Genomic DNA, 17,170 nt, shown 5'->3' with positions numbered 1-17,170 from the left:
TCTCCTCACGACACATATGCTTCATGATCGTAATGCCACACTCTGGAAGCAAGTTCAAGAGTCAAACAACCAAGTACAGACCTTGCAAGAACACCTAGCAGCGAGACAGAGGCCACACATAGAGATGCGATCATGAAGAGTTTAAAGGCCACCGAGGAGCAAGAGGCTAGGTACCAAGAGTTGAAAAACAATAATTTGGTTCTCAGCCAAACTATTGTGCAAAGAATTAAAGAGAGTACGGATGTGAAAGCGCAGATAGAGCAGGCTAAGGAGCAACTTTAGAAGGAAGTTACCCATAACCAAGAGCTAGCAACCATCCATGCCCAACAGGTACAAGAGCTCTTGTACACTTCCTTAGCCAAAGAAGAAGAGCTACAAAGCCAGATCCGAACACTATCCTTAAGTCTAGAGGAAGCAGAAAGCAGAGTGACCCACTTACAACAAGAAAGAGAACAGAACAACAAGGCATATGCGGAGAAGGTAGGAGCGCTTAACGACACCATTAGCACCAATCAAGTTGAAATGCAGAGAATGATGATTGCACACCAGGAAGCAATGGCACAAGTAACTTAACAGCTACAAGATAGTCAAAGCTTGGTCGACGAAAGACTTCAAAGAATCACAGAGGCTCAGGGAAGGGAGGCTACCGCCAGACGTGCGCAAGAGGAAGCAACAAAGCGCTTCGAGGAGTTGGATGCTACGAGAATGGTCAAATAAATAGCTATATCAGACCTTCTCACCACCAAGGACTCCCATATACAAGAATTAGAACAACAATTGGCCATACAAGACTGAAGTCAAAGACAAGAACCTACATATGAAATGTGCCTACTCCTTGAACGAGCCTCGGAGATAGGTTAGTTGCCAGTAACTCCTCGGGCCCCTCCTCAAACTCTTACTCTTTTTTTGTCTACACTAACCCTCTCATTGCTTCAATATGATATAAATCTATCTGAGGACCTAAGCCTAGGTGAACTAACACCCATTAAGCAAAATACTGAATGTGATGCTGATCCCACTATCATTATGGGAATTTCACAGGGGGATGTAGTATTAACTAATCTACAGAATATTTACTTTTATCCCTTGCACCCTATTGTGCTAAACCTTTGTAGTTGGTGTCGAGTGCTCCAAAACTCTGAAATCCTGGACAACAGTGTCGAAAAATTAGACTTGTTTGTTCTCCAAATGATATTCCTGAAACACCGGCTAGCTACGAGGTGGTAGCACAGAGTTATCAATAGATTATAAGCCATGGGTGGCTAGAAGTCTACAATACTCACCGACACTTAAACTTATGTGAATCTTCCTTATATCACCCTCTTGGTATTCTAAAACTATACCATAATATCTACAAACATTTAGAATCCATGTTGACCAACGACCTCTACACTTTTGATAAAACACATATTAAATATCCTAACATAAGTTCTGAGGATACCACCGAGCTCCAAGATTTTATGAAACTCCACAAACCTAGCCACCCACCCCCAGCTCATCAGGCCATGGTCAGGAAGAGACACCAACTTCATCATCTAACCCTACTTACCCCGTGTATTCTAATGTAGCTAATAAACTACTTAATCTGTATCCTAATGCTCCGCCTACTAACAAGTCTCAAGCCGACTGCATTTTTTCTACTCTCCCTTCTCAACATATAGAATTTCCCACTAACACTCTTGCCCTCGAGGAGGTACTGGCTTGACCTGTCTCCCCCACACGACAAACTCAGAAGGTACGTCATACTCTCCCGCATGACACGATTGAGTCTTTTATTGATAATACTATTATGGAGTCCTTGTCTAGTGCAGAGTATGCAGGATTTATAAGAGCTGGCAATCCACTACTGAAGCCAAAACTGATGTTCAAGGTGTTAACGCAAATAATACCATTTGAGCCAACTCGAAGGATTCTACCAAAGGCCTACTTAGATGTCACACCAACAAAGCAACATTATGTACCGTACCCTCTCCAAATACCTCGCTCGGAATTAGAAGAACTGCTACCTTTGGCTACTACAAAGGGCACCTTATGATCTAATGTGGCAGGGCAAGGCACCAAGTTAGCCAATCCACAATTTACTGACTTGTTGGGAAATTAGAATGGTAACATTTATGATCAGTTATTGCTTCCGCAGGGTGGAGGAAGACTCACCCAGTCCACACCAGAGGAGGTTATACAACAATTATCACAAATTATACACACCCCAAGCTGGAAGATTTTGGCATACAGCCAGGCTGGAGAAGGGAATTTCTCACAATTTCATAATATAGCCATGAATATATGTGTGCGCCACTAACTCAACGAGTTGATCCCTTGTACATGCCACTAAAAAGGAGATGGACACCTCTGGAATTTCAAGAGGCCAAGCAACGAGATTCACAATCTTCATGCGAGCTACATTTTAAACATAAGGGAACAAAGAAAGTAGATGCTGAATTGGATACAGGCATGGCATCGTATCCCGAACCCAGCAATAGTGGCCAGTGTTAGATTCTTAAAATTGCTCGTGGTCCTGATCGATCAACCCAAGAAACGCTATGATGGATATGATGCTAAGTCGTTGCTGTTTGACATGAATCAAGGACCCTCTGACAGAGGCATGATGCTGTACTACCATTGCCTAAGGTATCTTCTTACCTAAATGCATGTCACATTCAAAGACATGGTCGACACCGAGTGTTGGAGATCACACTCAACATTCAAAAGAACCCTCAAAAAGCTTCAATCACGCTGTAACTTCTACCGTCATCACGAGTTCGACGACCAAGTCTTTCAACCTCGGTATAACAGGTTTTGAGAACAGAACCTACATCAGATAGGGGGGGGATGTTAATCCCATTTTGGATTAACAAGTATGCTCCTCCAATTGAGGACATTAATAAGTGTCATGCAAAGGCACTATAAAAGTCGTACATTATGAGATATTGGCCACCCAAGGCCTTAGTTAAGTAAGTTTTGGACGCCCAAGTGTGAATAAGGACCAATTGTATATAATGAAAGGACACAATCTTCCTTTGTGCTATTGAGAGCTCTTCTTTGTGTCTTGAGAGAGATTGAGAGAGCATTTTTAACACTTGTGCCTGTTCTATGCTTGTATGTTGCATACTTGTGTTGGAGAGTGAGAGAGAGTGGTTGCCTTATGTTAGGATACAAACAACTCTACAACAGCGTGGAGGTGGAGCTTGGAGGATTGGAGCTTAACAAGTGAGCTTAGAGGCCTCAAAGGACTCAAGTTCGAAACATTGGTAAGTGCCCTACAACAGTTGTGTTCTATTGCTCTTATCATGGGTGACGAAGTCTAATATGGTCCCAATTGAATAATATAATCGGTTGGTCATTATGGACAAGTCATGGGTTGACCCACGTCCATGCTGACCTTGGAAACTATATATTGACTAGTTTGGCAATCTTATTTTATCAAGTTCAAACACTGTTGTAAGTAAGACATCCTCCGTCCAAAGTTTATCTAGAACACCATCAAAGCTCCTCACCCAGAGCACACTTGTAAGCGGACAGCCATTTGCTTTGCAATCAATATTTAGTTTCCACCTTTTTCTACTATTCGGAGCTTTGTAGTGTTGATCATGCTTCCGTTAGTGCTTTCTTACAAATGGCCTATCAAATCCGCGTGGATGGGTTTTGCTTGAAGGAAGGTATAGGGAGGACTTCTTACAAGACAAATTAGCCAAAGCCACACCAATGATCAAGGTTTAACAAAGAGGAAATCATGCAATCAAGGTTCAACAAAGAGCAAATCATGCAATTATCACTTTTGGCAAAATAGAAGAAAACTAGCTTCTTCTTCTTCTTTTTTAAAGTTTAAAAAACTAATGGCACAAAGATTTAGACTTTGGAGGAATTGACTCCAATACAGCAGAAAAAAGAGCAAGCCAAAGAGCAGCTCGTCGAGAATGAATGGAAAGTGGACACTACTTTGTGAGGGGAGCCCCCGTTGAGGTTTTCCACAAACCCAAACCAAAAATCCACATACAGATTTATTCTAGAAGTTTGTCTTTGATCACTTGCTTTGTAGCGCTTGCAACTGATTGGCAAACGTTTTCTTTTGGATCGCAGATTTAGCTCAGACCACCATGCTCTTTATGTTATGTATTTGGTCAAAGGACATCTTGGCCCTCCGTTGATGTTAATAGCTTTATGTTATGTATTTGGTCAAAGGACATTTTGGCCTTCTTAATAGAACACACTCTCTCTCTCTCTCTCTTTGTTGCTAGAGTTTTCCTCCCAGATGTTATCCATTAGGAGCTCCTAGTACCGTACTTTTCCTCATAGTTGTTTCAGTTTTAGTTAGTTGTTTAGTTGTTTTTAGCTTTCCTTACACAGACATTGTATCAGATCCACCAATTGTTGTAACCTTTTTGGTCTCATAGGTCATTTTGGCCTTCTGAAGACGTTAATATATCATTTCATTTCTCTCTCTCACACACACACACACACACACGTCCACATAACACCAAGATTTGAAAGGGATACATGGGTATTGCTTGTACAGTTTCAATATTTCAACAACAGAGATGACTCCTTTATCATCGCCAAGTCAAGCTCTCTCTCTCTCTCTCTCTCTCTCTCTCTCTCTCTCTCTCGTGCAGAGAGATGGCACACCCACATCACACCTAGATTTGAAAAAGATACATGAGCATTGCTTGTGCAGTTTCAATACTTCAACGAACGGCAGTCCCAGTAAAGAGTTTAAAAATGAAAGCTTGCCAAACATTCTTATGGATGTAGTCTGAGTTTCTCATTGGGATAAATGAGATCCGGATTCCTGATTCCGGGATTTAAGCGCGCCAGCTCCTCCCAACCAGATTTGCCAGTCCTCCTCGAGATTTCTGACAAAGTGTCACCTTTCTTCACTTCGTAAATAGAAGGCTCCCTGAAATCCCAACATAGCAATTCAAATACAGGCACATACAGGTGAAAATGCAACTACAACAAGATGAAAAGCATGGCAAGAAAGACCATTGTAATTATCCTCAAAGTGAAGCTTTATATGAAAAGGAAACCCACACCTGGCTTTCATCACAAGAAAGGCCCCTAGTAAAGCCACTGCAGCAGCCATAAATGGCACCCAAGCCCCCCTTTTACTGGCTTTGCCACCCTTTTTACCAAGGCCAGCTGCTCTCCCTGCAGGTAGCTGTAGGGACATCACAACATGTTTCATTAAGTTTCATGTCTTTGAACAACCAGCCTGCTACATGCCAGCTCAGACTACCAAATAAACAGATCAGAGTAATCCTCACTTTGACTTACCAGTTCTGAGGACTCCCTTTGTGCCATATCAGCCATCTTTGGAAAGGCTTTGGAAGGATCAAATGACAGATCATCACCTTCCAGACTTTTGTGCAAAATATCTTCATTTGAACGAGCTTCCTGGGAGCTAGGTTCTGTAGTCTCAGAGTCTAGTTGCTTGACAACAGTGGAGTCCTTGACTGAATCCTCTGAAAAAGAACTTTCTGGGGGACCTTTCTCATCGTCAGAGAGAGCTAAACCTCTGCTACAACTTGAAAATCCAGAATCTTCTTCCGCCACAGGAGGCGTATCGGGATCAATCACACTTTCATAACTTCTTTGCTGCAGAGCAGCATTCAAGGTGTCCCCAGCACCATCACTTTTGTCAAAGATAAGAGACCTCGTGGGCTCCTTGCCTAGTTCGTCTTCCAAGAGCTCTGAAGAAGAAAAATCACCTTGTCCAATTGACAAACCTGATCCAATAGGTCTTTTCAAACGCAAGGGACTAAGCCCCACCTGTCAGCAGAATATGAAACAAAAACTCAAAACCTTTGACATCTCCAATGCATGTGTATTTGATAATAATGCGATCTTCATAAATACATACGTGCTGGCTTTTCCCTTAGTTTAACACACCACTTCATTCTGAAGAATGCTCAGCTTCCACAGTCATGACTAACCTTCTCTGGTGTTTCCTTATTCTCCACACCCCTTAGACCAGACGGGCTACTGCTAGCACTAGCTTGCGTGAGAGAATCCCGAAGACCACCTACCAATTCTGTCGGCATTGCCACCATGGTGTGTGTGACATAATCGAATTCTGGCACCTGATACCAAAATCAGAAGGCCGAAGGGTGAAATTCAGTTCCAAAAGTTTTAGGCAGGTTCTAGCAGAAGTGACTACTTACTTCTAACTGTCTGGCTCGTGCTTTTTTGGAAAGCGCTCTGATACACAAACATACTCTACGGATGTCTTTTTTCTCCACAACATCGGGTGGAGAAAACAGATCCACGCCAGTAAGACCTAACTTTTGGCAAACCTGCAAAAAAAAACAGAGCGAAAATTGGTAAAATTTTGATATATTAGCCAACTTCCAAGATACAGAAAAACTAGATTGACAACATGCACACTGAAAGAAGATAGGAGAAAGACACCTTGAGAAAAGAGTCTACATTGGAATAAGGGAGATATTTTCCACTGTGCTTCCCATAAAAGGCAGCTTCAGGAAACAAAGATTTGGGGGAAGCTGGTTCCCCATCAGCATGTTTTCGCAATAAACTCCGAATTGTTGTTGAGACTCTATGCCTGCACTATACAAGAGTGCATGGTAAATGTGGTAGACTTGTGCCTAGTGTGCAAGTGAATAATATAGAAGGAACAGCGGAATAGAGAGACACATGCATATGTGCTCCTTACATGCCTTTAAGCATCACATGCTTTTTACCAAATAGCATCCCCATAATGCTCACAATAACGAAAGGCTGTCTAGACAGCCTTTTGACCAAAAAAGTTGTTCCAAACAGCCCAAACATCACCAGTTTCATGGCTGCAACAAAGTAATTAATTCATGGCAAAGTGTAAAATACAAGCTTGTCTACCACTTTCACTGATGATGTCCAAAGCTGCAATGTAGCTTGTCTACCACTTTCACTGATGATGTCCAAAGCTGCAATGTAGCATATTATCTACCCGTTTCCCACCAAGCTTGGCCGAGACTAAGGGTATCCACCTTGTGGGGCCTCTTACAGTCTCAACCACACCCAATACCACCTTCTTTCTTTTGGACTTGCCATTACTCACTACCTTGCAAACCTGAGCCTCACATCATGTGTGACACACCTACGAGTATGCGCCGGACATCAGATAGCCGCCAAGAAGCAGAGTCGGACAGCACAGGTGACACGTGGTATCACCACATGGCAATGATGAGGTGGTGGCAGTGACGTGGCATTCATGATGTGGCAATCGGGTACACATGGGTAGCCAAATCATCATATTCATCTGCTTTCCTCAATGTTGGACTTCACAAAGCGTTTCTGTAGGCAAAGTGCTAGCCAAGAGTGTACACAGGGCTGTAATTTGACATCTTTATTCTCAGCCACATCTTGTACTTGAATTTCAGTTGTATTACTTCTTTCTTGTACATAATACATAGCAACAGTTTAAGACTTGTGTGTGTTGTATGTGCAATCCCACACACTCTTCTTTCTACCTCTGGAAAACCCTACCACATAGGCACAAGTGTTCAATAGTATCAGAGCGTAGGGGACCTGCAAGGGGTGCTCCCAAGCCTTGTTTCAACATCTTAGATCTTGTGCCATACAGCCCTGCACAGGACAAGGAGATGCAAGGAGAAGGGTGCTGAATTGAAGGGGGCCTTCTATGGCCAGAAAACGCAGCCAGTAGAGGGCAAGAACAAGGTGCTGTTCAGACTGTACAGCAGAACGCAGCCTGCTTGTCCTTCACACGAGTGGTGCAAATCTCCAACGTTAGTAGTCTTGGTGCAAATCTCCAACGTTAGTAGTCCAATACTCATTCAGCAACATCAGCAAGCATACATTCACGGTGGGGGCCCTTCAAAGGTTTATTTGGGACACAATATGGTGTACTCTCTCTGGCTTCTCTCTCTTTCATTTGTGCATAATCAAGTTTACTATTCATCTACAAGTCTTCTGCATACAACAATAGAAGAGGCCTTGCAGCTGCAAAAAGAGCGCAAGGCCTTGTACAGCTGCACAGTGTAGAGAGGGCAGCCTATATAGCATCTGCCCACAAACAACCATACAGCAGCATGTAGGACGTACTGTATAGTTGGGAGTGCAGGAGAGAAGACCATATTATAAAAAAAGGGTTTGGGTTTTACACTTCCCATCCGCAAAACTCATAAGATTCATCTAGTAATACATGTTACCCATGAACTCTCAGGGAAGAAAGACATCCATCATCAAAGGAGGACATAAGTTTGGACTTCAACTGGCAGCAGCAGGGGGTTTCTCTTCCACAGAAGACGGAAGTTTGCTCCAACATCGCCTCAGGAGGTTCAGAGCTTCAGGTACGACGGAGATGGTAGGTGAAAGGCTCCCACAGGCAGGTCAGGGGTGACTCAGGTATTTGCCATTCAGTTCCCGCAGTACATAGAGTCTTGGCTCAAAGGATTTCACTCCTGCAGACGGCCTCAGTCCCAGCAGAAGACAGAAGGGGGCAGTGGTTCGGAGGAGAAGGATCACAGAGTAGTCGAAGGTTGCCAGGTATCCACCCAGCAACAGTTTAGCAGCGGGGAATGTAACGTGCACACCAGTCAGGTGTACAGTGACATGGCATCATTATGGCATCATATTAGCATCATAGACATCATCAGGAGCCATCAGATATTTTATTGGCATTTATAGGCATTTTTACAAGCATTTATGGAGCAGCCGACAGCATTTATGGACATGACATCTGGCCGACTGCAGCCCATCTGGCCGACCAGCAGCCTCTCACCCATATATATTCAGGCGCCTCATCCATTCAGCCATACAGGCTCATCAGTGAAGCGCATTCTCATCATCAAGCGTTTCAGCCTGCCATCATCAGCATCACCCAATCAGCACTCAGTCCCTCAGCGTTTCTGCTTCAAGAAGGCTGAGAAGTGTAACGCATCATCAACAGCATTCATCTTCAGCAAACGCAGCAACATACAGCTCAGTTCAGCCATTCAGGTCTGCGTTTCATCATCCCATCAGCATTCAGCATCTGTTCCAAAGCCTCCCTTCAGCGTTTCCTTCCCAGGAGACAAGGGAAAGATAGTGGACAGCAGTTCATTCAGTTCATTCAGCATATTCAGCAGTACAGATCCATTTGGATCTCATTGTAACATCATTCATTCATCTAATATAGCTGCATTGCATTGACACATATCTGTTTGTCTCTTAAACATCATTAAGTGCAGTTAAGTCAGACTAAGGTTGTGATTACTACGGTCATAAGCTCTCCCATGTCACAGTCGGCCAACATTAGGCAGTCCAGCAGCAGTGTGGACACACACGTGTGAAATCACAGCATTTAATGTTATTTTATGGCATTTTTCTCTTGTCCAAAACAGGCCAACAGCCTCTGAAGCAAACCGACCAGCATGTAGTGTCCCTATATAAACATGGGCTCAAGTCCTTGCATAAATCATCAATCATCATTTCATTCTTCAAGCATTCAAGAGTAGAAATGTGTGCCTAGACCCTCCGGCCTCTTATGCATACATCAAGCATTCAGTACTTCATTGTGCTATACTCCCCAAGGCCTCAGTGAAGATCTTCTTCAGCATTCAGCGAGAACATGTGCATCCCTTCGCAGTTCTCGGCTTGCATAGTGGTAATTGAAGAGATATTAAAAGTAATTGAAGAGGTATTAAAAGTGTCTTGGACAGCATATGGTTCTGCGTTCGGTCTTTCAAGTCCTTGCATTGGGCAGTCCTCAGTCATCATTCATTATCATTGTACAAAGTTCTCCAAAGAAATACAAGCAAATACTCCTACTTGTAAGGGGGGCCCTTTAGTGGGGTAATTGGGACCCAATCAAGTGTCGACTCTCATCTTCTCTCTCTCTCTCTCTACTCTTCTCTCAAAGTAAAGTGGATTGCATGAACTCACAGGTTTAAAGAAGGCTTTGATGGCCGTTACAACGGTCAACCTATTGCATGCTACATTGGTATCAGAGCTGCAAGTTGTGACCCAACTTAGCTACCCAAAAGTGTGAGCATTCTCTGGATGGTAATACTGCAATCAAGAAAAACCACCCAAGCCTCCACACTGTCAAGAGAGACTTATTCAAAAAGCTACAAAGAAGACATGGAAGGAGAGATCAACAAAGAAGACACCACCACCACCACAAAAACGCTTCCACAATTTGTAGGCATATGCTCACTTATGGTAGTGCTATGTGTGAACAAGGCTTAACCAAGGGCGCTTTTTCCCATGTGGTTTTTCCCCTTGGATATCAAGTGTGAAAGGACACTCTAACATATAATATTTTGTACTTCTATATTATATGGATGTGGCACACATGCAAGGGTTGACTTGCATTTTGTGGATACCACACTTTTGGCTCTCTCTCTCTCTCTCTCTCTCTCATTTCTGTGTGTGAGCTTCTCTACCCTGCACCTAACCCTAATGTGTAGGTTTGTGTGTGTGAGTGTGAGTCCAACACCAACAATTGGTATCAGAGCTAGGAGCTGGCCCTGGAATTCTACCCCTTCAAAAGCTGCAGCAAGCCTACGAAATTCCATCGCCTGCAGAGCTGGTTCCGTCGCTCCTCCTCCATCCGCCAGTTCAGGCCGGCGGCACTAGTGGGGAGCCCACCACCGCCGCTCAGCCCGCGGACAGCGCCTCCCTCTCCAACCGGCGGCGATAGTGCGTCCAGAACCACCGCCGCCCAGCAACGCCTCCCCTCCGTCACAGCTTCGTCCCGGCCGCCCAAGCACCGTCATCCGTCAGTTCTCCATTCCGGCTGGCAACAACCGCCGCGTCACTGCTACGTCCAACGCCCAGAGCTCCACACGTGTGCAGCTGACTACTCCAGCCCGTTCCGGCCTCCTGGCGGCTTGCCTGCGACCTCCGTGCTCGCCCTGCACCTACCGCCTCCACCTTGCCCGTCTGCTCTACGCGCTGCCTCCACCTTGCCCGTCTGCACTACGCGCGGCCGCCGCGTACGAGGACCCCGTGTGTCCTCCTCGCCAACTCTACAGCTCCGTGTGCTCCTCCTCAACTGTGCAGCTCCGGCAACTCCCTCCAGCGGCCATCTTCACCCTCTGCACGCCTGCGCCTGGCTGCTGGCCCGTCAACATATGCGCCTGTGTGCTCCCCCGCCTACCACGTGCTGCCCTTGCCTAAAGGTATTCTTTTGTACACATTTTTATTCAAACACAAATACAAATTTTGCAACCATTTCAAGGCAAGTCAGATTCAAACAAAATTCTGGGGATTTGCCAGAAGTTGCCCTCTGCCAAAAAAATTGCAGGTGGTGCCATTCACTTTGTTGGTTTGGAATTTGGGGGTTTTCAAAATTGAGGTCAAAATCAGCAAATTGAACCTCTTTCAGTTGCAGAAATTTGGGGTTTTTGTGAAAATTGGCCAATTAAATGCACATTGAAGCGATTGGAGTGCATAAAAATTGGGGATTTTCAGATTGGAGCATGTATTGGGCATTACAGCTGTGATTTGTCGCGTATGTATACACATTGTGTGTAATTGGACAGTTTGGTGCAGGTTTACACTTGCTTTGGTTTGCAGGCATACATTTGCACAGGACATTTGGTTGCCTGGCAGTGCACATTGGTGCTTGATTTGCTTGCAGGTATATTTTGTTGACATGGCACAAAATGCTACAGATGTATTTGGTGTGCTCACCCAGGAGGACAAGTTGGATGGATCTAACTACTCCCTCTGGAGATCCATGATCCGTAATTTGCTAGTAGCCAAAGGGCTTTGGGGCATCGTGTGTGGTGATGACACACGCCCACTTACCATACAGCCAACCACGCCTCAAAGGGGAGGTGCTCAAAGAGCTCCTGATGTAGAACTTGCTCCCACACAAGAGCAGAAGAGATGGGACTCTAGAGATGCACAGGCCATGTCATTGATAGCCCTTTCAATGAAAAGGACTATATTCCGCACATTTGTTCTTGCAAGACATCGAACCTTGAATGGGACACATTGGAAGCAATGTATCAGGTACGCAACGAGGCAAGAGTTGCCTACTTGAAGAGGCAATTGGATCTTCTTTCTATGGATGAGAGTGACTCCATGGCAGATCATCTCACCAAAGTGAAAGATTTGCAGGAACAATTGCTCAACATTGATGAGGTTATCCCAGACTGACAGATAGTCACCAACACTCTTCATTCTTTACCACCTTCCTACTTGGGCTTTCATACCTCTCTCAACCTCTCAATGAGAGGAGGTGGTGATCCCGTCACTTTTGAAGAGCTGGTGGGTTTACTCTTGCAGGAAGAGCAAACTTCTCGAGCAACCGTGGTGGAGACAAGGCATTTACAACCAAGGATAAGGGTAAAGCAAAGAGCTTTAAGCATGGGGGACAACAGTCTAGTAAGGCTGGTCATGGACAGCCCTCTTCTAGTGGTGAAAAGTCTAACAAAGGGGATGTAAACAAGCCCAAAAAGAAGGGCAAATGTCATTACTGCCATAAGCCTGGACACTACATTAGTGAATGTAGGAAGCAGATTGCAAAAGAGAAAAGAATAAGAAGCAGGCAATGCAGTAGCAGACTCTTCTGATGACAAAGCACAGCAATCAGCTAATGTAATCCAAGAAGAGTACACTTTTTCGGTCACATGCACTAGTGGCACACCAAGTGCTTCAGACACTGATATGTCTTGCATTGCATCTGACAGACAAAATGCATCATGGTATTTTGATAGTGGTGCTTCGAGCCACATCACTTCATGCAAAGATGTATTTCAGCACTTGGTTTATGCTTCAAATGGCCGCACTGTATCATGTGCAGATCATACCACATATCCAATAAAGGGAATTGGCAATGTCATACTTATTGCAGCCAATGGTGCCAATATATGTATCAAAAATGTATTGTATGTTCCAAGGATAAAGAAAAATCTGCTCTCCGTCTCAGCCATAAACGACCAAGGTTTAAAGGTTGAATTTGAAGATGGGAAGTGTTTGGTAAAAGACCCATCAAAGGGTTATGAAATAGTCACTTCTGGAACATGATATAAAGGCTTGTATAAGCTGGACAGCTATGACAAGCGTACTTATGATGCAAATACAGTGGCTGCCCACACTCCTGCTATGCATGATGCAGAGCTATGGCATGCTCGTTTTGGGCATGTAAATTTTCGGAGTTTGATGCTTTTGCAGAAGCATCATATGGTTGATAATATGCCGCCTCTTGAGTCTCCACCAAGACATGTATGTGAGGGGTGTATTTTGGAAAAGATGCAACGAAAACCATCCCCCAAAGATGGAGCTGTTAGAGCTGAAAGTAAATTACAGCTCATACATAGTGATGTATGTGGTCCAATGCGGACACCATCCATAGGGGGGCATCTTTACTTCGTCACATTCATTGATGACTACTCCAGGTTTGCTTGGGCTTACCCCTTGAAAGCGAAAGCAGATGTGTTTACATGCTTTCGACACTTTGTAGCAATGGCTGAAAATATGTGTGGATGTAAAGTCCAAACACTCCTCTCAGATAGAGGTGGAGAATACATGTCAAATGCATTCAAGGATTATATGCTTCAAAAGGGCATCAAACACCAATGTACTGTGCCTTATACACCGCAGCAAAATGGTGTAGCTGAAAGGAAAAATAGATCTCTCATGGAGATGGCAAGATGCATGGTGAAAGCACAAAAGTTGCCTCACAAATTTTGGATGGAAGCTATAATGTATGCAACTCATGTGTTGAACAGGTGTCCAACGAAAGCTTTGAAATACATAACACCATTTGAGTCTTGGTATAGACGAAAGCCAACGGTGGATTATATGCGTACATTTGGGTGTTTGGCATATGCACATGTGCCAGAACAACTCCGAACAAAGCTAGATGACAAAGCAATAAAATGCATTTTTGTGGGCTACAGCAATGAGAGCAAAGGGTGCCGTCTTTATAATCCAACTACACGAAGGATTTTTGTCAGTAGAGATGTGGTATTTGCTGAAAATCCAGAACAGCCCATGTACAGCTTTATAAAAGTAATGATACAGGCATACAAGACATGTTTGATGGACTTTTACCCATTGCAATTAGGGGGGATTCACATCAGCCAGCCCCTACACAAGAAAATCCTCATGTAGAACATGTGGAACAGCCAGCCATTCAGCCCCCTTCTATGGAAGAAGTGGAATCTTTATAATCCAACTACACGAAGGATTTTTGTCAGTAGAGATGTGGTATTTGCTGAAAATCCAGAACAGCCCATGTACAGCTTGTATAAAAGTAATGATACAGGCATACAAGACATGTTTGATGGACTTTTACCCATTGCAATTAGGGGGGATTCAGATCAGCCAGCCCCTACACAAGAAAACCCTCATGTAGAACATGTGGAACAGCCAACCATTCAGCCCCCTTCTATGGAAGAAGTGGAAGATCTTGTCAGGGAAGAGCAAACAGCCATAGACACAGCCAAGTCAGTGCCAAGATGGTTGTTGAAAACTTTGCAAGAAAGCAAACTTGCAGCTCCACTCACAGATAGAACAAGGGCTAGTTCCAGCCATGCTTTGAATATACATCGTGGGGAGTCTGCATTAGCAATGGCTGGTCTCTTTGATTCAGAAGAGCCTTCTTCTTATGAAGAAGCACATGAGAATGAGCATTGGGTGCAAGCTATGCAAGCTGAAATTTCTTCTATCATGAAGAACAATACATGGGATCTTGTGGAATTGCCTAAAGGCAAGCATGTCATTGGAACAAAGTGGGTGTACAAAGTCAAAAGAAAGTCTGATGGTACTATTGACAGGTACAAAGCAAGACTTGTGGCTAAAGGCTACTCCCAGAAAAAGGGAATAGATTATGAAGAGACTTTTGCTCCTACTTCGAGAATGACCACAATAAGATCAGTGATTGCATTGGCTGCACATAAAGGATGGAAAGTGCATCAATTGGACATCAAAACTGCATTCTTAAATGGGGATTTATAGGAGGAAGAATATGTAAATCAGCCCATTGGTTTTGTAGTTCCTGGTGAGGAACATAAAGTATGCAGGTTACACAAAGCATTGTATGGGTTAAAGCAAGCTCCAAGAGCTTGGTATGATAGGATACATGCTCATCTAACCAGCCAAGGTTATGTGAATAGTCCAGCTAAAAGCACATTGTATGTGAAGAAAACCGATGCCGATATTCTCATAGTCATCTTGTATGTAGATGACATGCTCATTACAGGTACTAGCAAAGCACAAATTTCAGATTTCAAAGCTGATTTGAAAGCTGAATTTGATATGTTAGATTTGGGGCCTTTACACTACTATCTCGGCATGCAGTTTATGCATACAGATGATGGCGTTGTTATGCAGCAAACTAAGTACATAAAAAGTTTGCTGAAAAGGTTTCACATGGATGAATGTAAGCCCATTTCTACTCCAGTAGAACCAGGTGTACGGCTTACTATGCATGATATTGGAGAGCCTTTTGAGGCCGGCATTTACAGCCAAGCAATGGGATGTCGCATTTACTTGTGTAACACGAGGCCAGACATATCTTTTGGGGTGTCTTTGTTGAGCAAATTCATGCACAGCCCAGGCACAAAGCATTGGCAAGCAGTCAAACGCGTTTTTCGTTATCTTAAGGGTACCCTGGATCTTGGTTTGTTCTATCCCGGGGGGGCAGCTTGCAGCTTTATGCATACAGTGATTCAGATTGGGCTAGTGATTATGATACCAGGCAATCCACCAGTGGGAATTGTTTTTTTCTTGGCAGTTCATGCATATCTTGGTTGAGTAAAAAGCAACCCACTGTTGCCACATCTACTTGTGACGCTGAGTACAGGAGGGCAGTCTTCACAGCTATAGTAGATTGTGTATGGTTGAGAAGACTATTGGCTGATCTTCGTGAGTGTCAGCAGACACCCACCACCATTCTCACTGATAGCCAGAGTGCTATGGCCGTGGCACGAAATCAAGTATTTCATGCACGTACCAAGCACATTGAGATTCATTATCACTATGTCAGAGAGAGGCTACATGCAGGGGAGATCAGTTTATCTTACTGCCCTACACAGGATAATGTTGCATATCTATTCACAAAGGCTTTACCTCGAGAAAAGTTTGAAGCTTTCCGCAAAGCTTTGGGCTTACTCTCATACAGAGAGTGATCTGCTACCTTGTACAGGTTCACACTTCCACTACAGGGGGGATTTGTAGGCATATGCTCACTTATGGTAGTGCTATGTGTGAACAGGGCTTAACCAAGGGCACTTTTTCCCATGTGGTTTTTTCCCTTGGATATCAAGTGTGAAAGGACACTAACATATAATATTTTGTACTTCTATATTATATGGATGTGGCACACATGCAAGGGTTGACTTGCATTTTGTGGATACCACACTTTTGGCTCTCTCTCTCTCTCTCTCTCATTTCTGTGTGTGAGCTTCTCTACCCTGCACCTAACCCTAATGTGCAGGTTTGTGTGAGTGTGTGAGTCCAACACCAACACAATTCACTGAAGATTTCGTCAAAGCAAGCTTGGAACAAAACAGATTGCTCAAGCAACAAATTGAGGCAAAAGAAGAAGAAGAAAAAGCCAAAGAAAAAAAAGCTAAAGAGAAGGCTGAAAAAGCCAATGAAGCAGTTAAAAAGCCAAAAGAACTCTCGAACTTGTAAGATTGTTCCTCATCATGGAGCAACAAAGAAAAAAAGAAAAAGCCAAAAAGGTTGAACGAAGGACCGAGGACGCCAAACGCAAGGCTGAACAACACCAACAATAGGCAGACCAAGCAACCCGAGAACATCAACAAAGGCTTGATCGACACTAAAAGAATGGCTGTAAATTAGAAAAACAGCAAATAGATCTTGCAAAGAAACACACGTGCAAAAGAACTAAGTAGAAAAGTTGTTATCTGCTAAAGTAGAGTACAACCAACAGCAATAGCTTAATAATGATGTGCTAATGATGCAAACCCAAGCCACCTATTTATAGGTTGGACAAGAGCTGGTCGGCTAGTATAAAAACAGTGGGCTGGCCGACTATGCAAAAAATACTAGAATAATGTCTAAAAAATAGACAAAAATAGCAAAAAAAATATCTAAAATAAGATGAATGCATGGCCTCATAAATCTGGCCAGATACAGCATGAAATATGCACATATATGCCCAATCTGGAGATGATAATGCCAACACCTCCTCTTCAGCGCCAGATGGGCGGACCAACTCCAGCACGCTGAAGAAAGACCTCCAAAGAAGCTC

The 17,170-nt window shown here is 43.8% G+C and overlaps 1 protein-coding gene across 1 annotated transcript in view; it reads right to left on the bottom strand.

Moving 5' to 3' along the window:
* Positions 1-4,501: 4,501 nt before the first annotated feature.
* The window catches only part of LOC147623492 (protein OPAQUE10-like), a 30,554-nt gene continuing 17,885 nt past the window's right edge, over positions 4,502-17,170 (bottom strand). Inside the window, exons 3-8 of the mRNA XM_086821657.1 lie at positions 6,406-6,556; positions 6,159-6,290; positions 5,931-6,077; positions 5,272-5,766; positions 5,031-5,155; positions 4,502-4,894 (exon numbers count right to left, since the gene is read on the bottom strand). Of these exons, the coding sequence (XP_086677783.1) occupies positions 4,738-4,894; positions 5,031-5,155; positions 5,272-5,766; positions 5,931-6,077; positions 6,159-6,290; positions 6,406-6,556 (1,207 nt within the window). The 3' untranslated portion in view covers positions 4,502-4,737. The remainder of the gene's footprint in view (positions 4,895-5,030; positions 5,156-5,271; positions 5,767-5,930; positions 6,078-6,158; positions 6,291-6,405; positions 6,557-17,170) is intronic.

This window comes from Cibotium barometz, chromosome 27 (genome assembly GCF_041138505.1).
Source record: "Cibotium barometz isolate CiBa-2024 chromosome 27, ASM4113850v1, whole genome shotgun sequence".
NCBI classification, from domain to species: Eukaryota; Viridiplantae; Streptophyta; class Polypodiopsida; order Cyatheales; family Cibotiaceae; genus Cibotium; species Cibotium barometz.
The sequence above is the reverse complement of the archived record's forward strand: the minus strand, read 5'-3'. Positions and strand labels throughout refer to the sequence as shown.